Source organism: Morone saxatilis, unplaced genomic scaffold (genome assembly GCF_004916995.1).
Source record: "Morone saxatilis isolate NCDOM2014 unplaced genomic scaffold, NCSU_SB_2.0 Contig10, whole genome shotgun sequence".
NCBI classification, from domain to species: Eukaryota; Metazoa; Chordata; class Actinopteri; family Moronidae; genus Morone; species Morone saxatilis.
Genome location: NW_023339652.1, coordinates 11,648,844 through 11,659,911, shown reverse-complemented (window position 1 = coordinate 11,659,911; position 11,068 = coordinate 11,648,844). Strand labels below are relative to the sequence as shown.

At 41.8% G+C, this 11,068-nt stretch overlaps 1 protein-coding gene across 1 annotated transcript in view; it reads right to left on the bottom strand.

Annotated features, from left to right (window-relative positions):
- Positions 1–11,068, bottom strand: part of dock4b (dedicator of cytokinesis 4b) — an 84,152-nt gene that overhangs the window by 2,962 nt on the left and 70,122 nt on the right. Inside the window, 5 exon segments of the mRNA XM_035680857.1 lie at positions 2,248–2,316; positions 3,125–3,241; positions 6,005–6,077; positions 8,522–8,631; positions 9,997–10,078. Of these exon segments, the coding sequence (XP_035536750.1) occupies positions 2,248–2,316; positions 3,125–3,241; positions 6,005–6,077; positions 8,522–8,631; positions 9,997–10,078 (451 nt within the window).

Here is an 11,068-nt window from a genome sequence, read left to right as displayed (position 1 = left end):
AGTAAAGTAAATATCTTTGGGTTGTAGACTGTTGGTCAGACAAAGGCAGCAATTCCAATATGTCACCTTGGGCTCTAGGAATTTGTGACGGTCATTTTCCACCATTTTCTGTCTTTAGACAAAACTTTTAGACCAAACAATTGATGGAGAAAATAATTTGTAGATTAATCAATGAGGAAAATCATTGTTAGTTGCACCCCTATAGCGGTTTCTAAAAGGTTTCTTTCCTTTTCGTTTCATATAAAAGGATTTTTATAGACGTGACATTTTCAAAGGTTTCTTGAGAAAAAGGCAAACATTAAAGTCAGGAAAAAGATTGGAAAAGGTTGGGAACCTCTGATATACTGTGTCCTGTAGTTACCATTACTTTAGTTATACGTGGTATTATTTTAGCAAATTGTGCGTTTAACACATAGTGAGTCAGGTATGCATGCAACTGTATTGTAAGCATCCTCTATTCTGTTGTCTCCAACATGTGTGCTGACACAGCCATACAGCAGCGATAAATACTGTTTTAAAAAAAAGAGTCAGTGAACAGATTGAGAGGACCAGGTTTTTCCAGTCTATCAACCGGCCCTGTGCACCGAGACGAAAAAACACAATATGTCGCACTTCCCCCCTCAAAAATCCGATCACTCAACAAAATGTTTTTCTAAGCAATTACACCACGCCGCCATTATATCTGCTAAAATTTAATTGGATCTAGTGGAGTATACGATTGATCAGTAAGGTTGTATCGTTCATGCTACAGGGGGCACGCAGAAAGAGAGGTATCCATTTGACATGCACGACTGGACAAACCTTTTCACATCTGGAGCGAACATGATGAAAGTCAGTATATTTAATACAGTGCTGACAAGCAGTTTAAACTCCCTGACCCAGTTTTCCAGAAAGAGGCTACCACTAAATATCATTTCTACCTCTGGAGATGAGTAAGCGCAGCCCTGTCAGACTGGCACCATGTGTTTTCTGCAGGTTCACTACTGTCCTGGGGTTTGTGGTCTGGTTAATGGGCCCCTGGCTGCACTGACTGATGTGTGTGTTCGGCGTGTGTGCGTTCATGTGCCAGATAATGGGGCCTGCTGGAGGTCCGCGGAGGAGCCGTCTCTGGCTGTGCTGTGATGGGCAGCTTGGTACTTCGCTCCAGGCCTCGTCTATTGCCACGACACACTCTCACCAACACACATACACACACGCATAGAAGCGCTGCGGCGTGCACACACCTAACCACACACGCGAATCTGATTGACAGAGCATGCTGAGCGCCAAGCTGTCACTCACACTTTGGTTTCCAGAGTTGTTCTCTCTCTATCTCTCTTACCGCCTCACACACACACACAGACCACACTAACACGCACAAAACAACCGCATTCTTGGTAGTTGTCACATGTAAAAAGACATCACACCCGCAACAAAGCTGGGAGCTTAGCACTGTTGCTGCTTGTGACAAGCCCACAAAGAAGATAACAGTTAGCAGGAGACAAGCTTCAGTTCAGAACAACTTTTTACCCTCATTAAAAGCTCACTTCTTGCTTAACTAACCTTTCCTGGACCTTTCCTGCTTCTGCAGACTGGTTTTAACTGCTAAGAGGCTCATTAACAATAAACAAAAGCCTGGAGACAAAGCGAGAGTAATCAGTTTAACTGTAGATAAACATAAAAACACTTGAGGTCAGCGATATAAAAAATGTGTTTTAACACATCTCGGGAACATTTTGTTGAGGTTTAATAGCAAGAAAAACATCATGACAAATAGGTTCGGTCTTCGAAATATAGATTAACTGACATGAAGTGAAGTTGAATAAATCCATCTGGTTTTGCATATTTTTGGCAAGCAGTCCAGGTGAGGTCCTCTCAAAGCTTGAATTAACAGCGGACACCAGTTGGCATCTAGCAGGTTTACATTTAGCTAATACGATGAATGCCCTCCAGCCAGTCCCATTTTGGGTCCTCATTGGGACAGCCATGTCATAAAAAACTACAAAATCAGCAGCGCTGGAGCAGTTGGCGGCTTCAGTGAGCAGTAATGCAAAGCTCCCAGGCCTTGGGTTGACACAGACCAGGATAAAGACCCTGGAGCTGGCCGGTAAGACGTTAGCATTGCAGGATAAAGGCCCCGAGGCTGTCGCTAAGCAAGGTCGGGCTGTCTCAGGAAAAGAAAGAGAAACTTTTTAAAAAGAATAAAAAATAAAAAAGGCTCCAAAAAAAAAAAAAAACTCAGGAGAAGTTGAGTGACAGAAACAGAACCAACCTTTTGTGGCGATCTTGACATGGAGACAGGGGACTGCGACCTCATGCTTTTAGCCGAGGAGCCTGCTGACAACCAAAGAAAGGGAGGGGGAGAGAGAAGAAAAGAGAAAAATTCAAATTAGAGGACTGTTTTCTTCAAATCGCCATGATGAAACAGCATGAGTCATGCAAACATACACACATGGAGCTGAGAGGGCCAGTGGCTTAAAGCATCAATGAGTCAAATAAGCGCTGATGTTCTGCAGGTCCTTTAGGCTGCCTTAAGCTGTTTCTACATCCAACAGCTGTTACTGCTTTATGCAATGAGGGCAGAAAAAGTGAGGGGGAAAAAACACACACTCCATCTGCTTATTACGCTGCTGGGCAGTACGATATATCATAAAGCACTGGGGAATCAGTCAAGTCTGTTGCATCTGTAAATAAGTAAATAACGAAAACACAGTTTGAGTTGATGGTGAAGAAAACTGTTGTTGAAATGTAATGACATGCATTTCTCAGGGGGCCTAAAAGGGAGGGAAGGTGGTGGTGGGGGTGAATCCAGGAATTGACTGGAATTTCAATTGGGATTGACTTTAGCCCTCTCAAAGCCTACAGAGATTGTCTCGTCTTGTTCTCAGCTGAACTAACACATCTCATACCAGAAAATATCAACATTCCAAGCCAGTTAGTAAAGAAAAACGCTGCTGTCATCGTGTATGTGGGTGATATTAGGCAGCAGCAAGCCAGGAAACAGTCAGCCGAGAGCCTCAGATGGGGAAATGTCACAGTAGGAGGAAGTGGAGAAAGCGCCAGGTGTCAAAAGTCGGAGTGGAAAATTAGTACCATTCTTCATCGAGGGAATTCGCAGTTTAGTTTAGTTTGTTCGGCAGTTTACCTGAGTACGGTGGCCTAGGAGGTACGGGAGGGCATAGCAATTTGCCAACAGAGTCAGAGAAGGATGGAGCGCCCACTTTGACACTGTCAAGGCTCCAGCTACTGGGTGTGGGTCTCACTTACAGTACACAGAAACATCACAAGTCACTCAACAGGTTATGGGAAGACAACATGAAGAAAACAGTGGAATTATGCTCGGTTCAGATGGATGGCATGATAACTGGAAACATTAAAAATCATCACTTGATAGTCATCACATTCTGGCCTGCAGAGAGAGTAATACTGGTTTCACACCAAACATACAATAGAGCATACACTGCCCAAGATAGAGCATAGGATGAAGTGCATTTAAGACCCTGAAAACCTGTTTTTTCAATCAGATTCTTACGATGAGTGATGGATGCAACCTAGACACACAATCCTCTGCCACTTCTGGCTATTTCACATGACTGATTTCTGTATTCACCTTTTTTCTGAACACTGAGTTGGAAAAGGGTGATGTCATGTACTTGTGTGCTCCAATCAAGATTCAGCAGTATTTGAAGCAGAATCTGATTGTTTGTTTTTTGTTGCTTTTTAGTTTTTAAGTTGTTTTTTAAGGATATTTTTTGCGTTTATTTTGATAAGACAGGTTAAGATGGACAATAAAGTGGGGGGAGAACGAGAGTGGGTATGTAATGCAGCAAAGGGCCACAGGTTGGAATTTAACCTGGGCCACTGCGGTATGGACTCTCGCTCTGCCAGGTGGGCTACTGTAAATTTAACAACATAATATACTATCTAATGTTATACATAGAGTAATGCTCTAACACTTCAAGCCAAGTTTTCAGGAGCTTTGAGCGTGACCTATTCTAGTCTAAGTTTCTGATGCATTTTTAATTCTATCTTCCTGACATTTTGAGGCATATCTCAGTTTTGTTGTGTGTCACTGCTTTTTTGTTAGTACTTTTTGTCTTACTTGTCATCCTGTCTCTCCTGCATTTACTCCTTCCGAGAAACAGTAGCATTAGCCAGCATTGCAGAGACATAACATTAAGGTCAAGCTGTTAAACAAGCCTCTGAAGAGGTGATATTTGTAGGTGGTGGAGGATACTCTTTTACCAACAAAAGGAGCATTCATTGTCAGATGCATGCAAGTCACTGACTTGTGCATTAAACAATAATTACCTAAATTATCCATTAGTCCGCATTTCACATTGTTTCATTTTTAGTCACAGACAAACATCTTAAATGTGTTTTTTCAATGCTTTTTTTTTTTTATTTATTTTTGTTTTTGTTGTGAAAATGTCCACAAATAGAGAGAGGATATAGAAAAGAGAAAAGTAACGGCTGTTCTGTGCAACGACACACTTGCACATTCAGAGTGAAAAACAGGCAACAGATTTTTCTAAATATAGATTCCATATCAACAGGAATAAACTATAAAACACACTTTACTTAACCGACACTACTTTTGGTAGGAACCTCAGACTGTCCTTGTTTAGCCTTCAGGTTTATAGGTCGCATTCAATCAGACTTTAAGCTCTTATGTAGCTACTTCAAGTGCAGACATTACTGTAAAAATAAAATGTAATCAGACACTGTAATTGAAATCACAGTCAGGGTGATTGGTCTGGTCACAGTTTATAAAGTTGCCTCTGACTGGACGCCGCTACTTCACATGCTACATTTTAATTTAAAAAGCTAGAGTCATATTCAAACAACACTAAATTGGCATCTGGAGTTCTAATTTAAGAGAAAGCAGAAGATGTGACAAACAACACTTTTATACAATCACAGGTTTTGTGTAAATCTTGGCACCTTTCGTCACTGTCAGATGCAAAAAACGGTGTCATTTCACCATATTGTGGAAGTTCATCTATCTCACACTGCATTATGTACAGATCACACTTGGTTCACATGGATAGGTGTGTGTTTGAGTGTGAGTCACAAGGAAGCTATCACATCCACAAACCTCACTCTTTATTTTTAAGGTGTCTCTTCCGCATCCCCCTAATTACTTCACAAAATGTTCTTCCTTTGTTTCTGGCGGTCGAAGGGAAATAACTTTCACGTTTTATACTCAGAGTTCTGCAGAAGTTTGGAGAAAAAGCAATCTAACTCTTCAGGGTTTTTTTTAAATTACGCATGGTGGGGTCAGATTTCAGTCTCAAATCGCTGGCATATTTTTTGCAGAAAATGCAAGAAATATGCATCTCCCCTAGTCTATGCTGAGCAGAATGACAACCAGAGGGGCTTAACTAATAGATATGCATTCATACATATGAATGTCACACACGTCCATCACCGTCGCAGGAATAGTACCTGCCATTTCATTACTCTTTCGGGATGAGGGAAGATGAAAAGCTGTAATCTAGTCAGTGAGTCTGGTTAGGAGTCGGAAGGAAAATGGAGCCCGGTATGCGTGTGTGTGTGTTTCAGACTGTGTGTGTGTGTGTGTCCTGAGGAGCTCCCTGAAGCAGCTGTGTGAAGACAGATGCCCCCAGTCACTCAGTGGTCAAACTGTCACACGCACACTGCATGTCTGAACAGATGACTACCACCCTGGACAGTGGTGTAAGCATCAGTGAGTAATGGAGAAGATGCCCATTACTGCCGCTCCACTGAAGAGAGCTTTTGTTAAGAGATTCTACAGGAATTATGACTAATGGACACATGCTGGGGAAATGAGAATAAATGTTCTTTTAAATAACAATGAGGAGCACACAAAACAATATAAAAGTAATATTAAATGTGCACCTTAGCACAGGTTTAATAAAAAGTGTCTACATACAATATATTATTATTCTACTGGAGTGGGGCTCCCTGCGGTGAGAGTGTATTATACATGAGCGCATGGAAGTGAAGGGTGTAAAAGAATATGCTTAATGTAGAGTTTTACCTTTGTCTGGTGCTGAGAGGTTGGGGTCACTCCTTGGTAAAGTGGTATCGCCTATCTGATGAGGAGGAGCTCTCTGCACGCAGAAGAAATAGTCAGGAATGAATGTCAAACACATGAAACAGTGTGTTTGAGATAACATAGGTAAATGCCAGCTTTAACACAGAGAGGAATAATTGAATATTGGAGGGTAAAAATAAATATCAAGGTGGAAAATCTTCCCCTAACAAAAAATTCAATAGAATAGAGACAGACAGTATCAGTGAGACAGACACAGATGGAGAGGAAGAGTGTTGAATGCGTAATGACCTTTATGTCTGGTGTGATATTTGTAGAAGCGCTTCCTCTCCATCCTCAAAAAATATAGGCAATAGATGGCTTTTTTCTTACCCTATTGCTCTAATTACAGTGAATGATACAAGTGATCAATGTTTCTAATAATCAATACTCCATTTGCAGCTAATAGCCAGTCCTCCACTGCTGTCAGGTTGGAAATAATTATCAGGCCTTCCAATATCTATTCATCTGTAGACGATTCTCTTGATTCAACAAAAGAAAACCAGGTGAACTGTGCCGGTAGCATCAGCACTGACTGTGAGAGATGAAAGAGTCTTAAAAAATAAACACATTATTTTTCTGTTACAGTAGCTTTGTCACTGAAGGGAGTGTGTGTGATTGCGTTACGTGCTGCCCTTCAGCGAGAGGGGAAACTGCAATATCGTGTTGTTCTTGTTGGCTCTTGTTCTTGTGGTAACATTAGTTTGCTGTACTTGGATTTTTTATTTTTATTTTTTGCAGAAAAAAGGCAAAGTTCGGCTGTCTGACTTTAATAAAATATCAGTAACATCAGTTGCTCTTGAAAAAGTGCAATTCTCAGCTACAAAAGGCCTTGTGGTGCGTGCTCTCGCTCGGGAGGACAGAAGTCGCCCACTGAGATATGCTGTAAAATAAAAGGGCGACCTTGTTTTCTGCCCCAGCATGCACCTTATGGGCAGCTGCAGTATTGGACAAACATGCCTGTAATATATTTATTTTGTCTTATTCGAAAGCACACACTTGGCTGACAGGTGGAGCCAAGTGAACGCGGCAGACGAAAAAGCAACCATCTGTAAGAGAAACGAGTGTTCCTCTTCCATCACCCTACTCAAAAGAAAACAGCATGTCCATCTGGATACAGTATAGAGTCCTTTCCTTAATGATGTCCTCAGTGTTACTTAACATAGAAACACAGAACCATCCTGGGTAATGTTACAAACCTGTTTTCATTATTTCAACAAATCATGTTCTGTCCCTCAGTTCGGTAGCTATGGCTCTAATTAGAACATAACAATGAGCCCTGGGGTCTGTTTGCTATGAGAAAGAAGTGCTCTAGTGTATTCAAAACACATCTTTATCGCAGTTGGAAACAATATTTGCTAAATGTATTATCAACACTGTAATCTTTAGCTTACGTAACAGAACGTTAAGCCTGGTGATTGGATGTTTTCTTGCCAAATTGCACCTTGGGAGAGACGGTTAACCTCTACTCTTACGCTTTTATATATACAGTGTTGTACCTTGAAGACAGAAAAAGATATGTTCTAATGCAGATGTGCATCTTTTGTACTGATGATTCAACAGGGAGCGTTTCATGCCCATCACAGCAGTGTAATTGCTTCAACTATGAGTCACCTCCAACTGTCCACGGAGAAGATGAACAGGCCTTTTACTACATTAACCGGCGGTGCTCCTCCCACTTCACAACTCTATTGTAATTCTTTTGGTATGCTAATAAGCTACATGACGCCACACATGGGACAATAACATTTTAATTTTAGTTGGCAAATTAGATTTTTTTTCCATCTCATAAAACAATTTAGATGCACAGTTACGGTGTGTGCTTCTTGTTTGCCAGTCTCCATGGTGCAACATTAGACCATAATGCAGACACTTACACACAATTTTAAGGCAGTTTTAGACATTAAAAATACAAAAAGTTAAAATGAGAAAATGAGAATAGAAAACAGAGAGCAAAATGATGTACTGCTTAAAGAGCGCAAGTTGTCATGGTAGCATTAAGTCGTTTTTAATATTACCTCGACATCATGAAAAGTATTACACAGTGCCATTAAAAATTCCCATTACTGCACAACCCGTGTCCATAGTCAGGGTTAATAATCAGTGTGTGGGGGTCGGAGGTGGGGGGGACTGTTCTTCAGTCTGCTGGGCTGCTGATTCTACTCTAGTGCCGACATACCTTTTTATAAGTACAGTGTATGATCAGTGCCTTGGTGCAAATGTCTTCATTTGTTTCTTGTGTTTTGCTTTAAACCAAATATAGAACTATTTATGTAAGAGCAGGAGCACATTCTCAAACGAGCAGGCACATTTCCTCATTGTTCTGTCACTAAAAGGTCAAAAGCTCATTTGTCTTTCCATTTTTTCTGTTTTTCTTTGCGAGGCCATAATGTACTATTTATTCAGATTCCACAGCCCACAACCTTAGTATGTGTGTAGAAGAATACGTGTGTGTGTGTTAACCTGTGCAGGGTCTAGGGGGTTGGGGAAGATGGCGCTGACTGGTCTCTCTCGTGGAGACAGGCAGGCATTTTCTCTGGAATGCTTGTGTTTCTCTGCCATCTGAGGCGAACCTGGAATGGATGGTATGAGATATTAGAGCAGTAACACACACACACACACACACACACCATACACACAAACAGAAGAGCATGTCCAACACATAAGGGACCAAATAGCAGCAAGGTGTTAGACTATTACCCACAAATACTGGCAATCAGGAAAGGCCAATCTCTCTTTCTCCCTCCTAGCCTCACGACCATTCTTTCAGCCTCACTGGCTCCACAACATGATAAATGGCCTGCACCCCCTTCCCACCCACAGACACATACACACACACACACACAAACACACACATAACACACACACACACACACACACACACACACACACACACAACCACCACACCACACACACACACACACACACACACCCTCCTCCTCACCTCCTCAGTTATACTGGACAAACACAACAGAACAGACACATGCTAAACCTTCATACAGAAACATATGTAACACATGCACTGAGATAAACCCACACACATACACACACACACATGCAAATACTCTCTCCCACCATTTTCACAGCACTTCCCCTCATCTGATGTTAGCTACTGTGTAGATCTCGATCCATTAGCGAATGTGATACCACTTGGAAGGCTATCATATGAGTATGAGATACCCATCGCTGGCTCTCATTCAGATAACACACTAGCAATAATTCTCTCCAGGGCTTTATGGGTAGACAGAGGCCAGTTTTATAAGGGCGCCGCCCGCTGCCAGCAGTTCGCCAAAGGGGAGTGTATACGCTTCCATAAACGTCTTCATATATTCTTACTTTTTATGATGTGGATCAGGCAGGAACACGTTTGCACATTTGAACACAGCGAGATAAGAGGGCAGACAGGGAAGGCATTAGATATTCACACTCTACACTGTAGAGGAGGAGGGTTGGATGGCCCGGGCTGGACTGGAGATTGTATTGAGGTCCAAGAGGGATACTCCATAGAGCCGTAATCGTTTCTTACTCTCCCTTGCTCTGTCTTGCAATTTCACTGGCTCCATGTTTCTTTCAGCAGCATTTGTCTCCACGTCTCAGCCCATTTCATTTTTCATCTCAGCTCATTTTGTATTCTCTTTATTTTTCATTCTCGACCCTCTCTCCTCATTGTTCTCTCTCTCTCTCTCTCCCTCTCTTTTTACCTCATCTGCCTCTCCTATGTGTATCCTTAGCTGTCGTCTAACCTCGCTAACCTCACCAGACAGGACGCTGCGGTGATTTGAGAGAACATTGTGTCACTGAAAGGTCAAAGGTTCATTCCCTGTGTTCGGTGTGTCCAGCTGAACCTCTGTCAGCTTCCTCCGTGCGAGTCACTCTGGATTGAAATATCAACTAAAAGTCTATAGTGTATAACGTTGTAAAATGAGTGCCAGTCTCACCTCTGGCACTGGAGGGGGCTGAGCTGGTGACATTGGGCGAGGCAGAATGGTTGGAGCTGAGGCTTGAGGTAGACGGACTGGGCTGTAGGTGGGATGACAACAAACAAATTATTATCATGAACTAGAACAATATAAACATTAATTACCAGAAATATTTCCAACTTAACTTCAAGCCGTTATGTGTAGAATTTTTATGTGACCATGGAATGGATGCATTTTCCTGATGTCATAAAAAAAAACAAAAAAACAGAGAAGCTCAGTGTAATTTAGTGTCAGATGGTATGTCAGGTGGGTTTAACTACCATGGAACTACACGTGTTGCTGTTCCTTTATTCCACAGGTAAATGATGATAAGATAACTAAGAGCAAGCTCAAAATGCAAAAATTCTGGCTAACTAGTATCTATACTATTATCACATTATATTTGCCAGAGGTGATACTGTATGGTAAATATCATGACACAGCCTGAAGCCTGTAATGAAATTAAAATTAAACAAACAACAACTGCAACTGTAACCTTAAAAATGTGTCTCTAGGAAGGTCGAGGTTAAAGGCTTAATGCACTTTGTGAATTGAAATGTTTTATAATAATACTTCATCTCACCACTCACCAGTGAATTGTACTTGATCTATAGAATATAAGTTACGACGTCAAAAACAATATTGTAATAGGTTCAGTGAGATCCGTGACATTTTGTCTATGCTCCCTTTTATTCCAGGCCCGCCAGGTGCGCCAGACAGCTTGCCAGGAGTTGTCGGCAGCTTTCTGAATTGGCCAAATCTAGTTTAGATTACTGCCCAACTCCAGCAAGCTCCCTGGATGGAGCACACAAAGCACAGTGTCCTTTTTTGATATAATCATGACAATTTCCTTGGCCAGACAAAGCTCTGAACAAGCAGAGAGGAGCAGAGAGAGAAAGGGTCAGAGGAGAGGAGAAATGAGGGTGGCACGGAGTGAGGGGGATTAAAACGTATTGCAAGTGAAATCTTTATGGAAGGCAATGAGCATATTGGGATGTGGCCGTGTGGGAAGGCAGAAGAGGTATGTGCGTATGAGAGAGAGAGAGAGAGA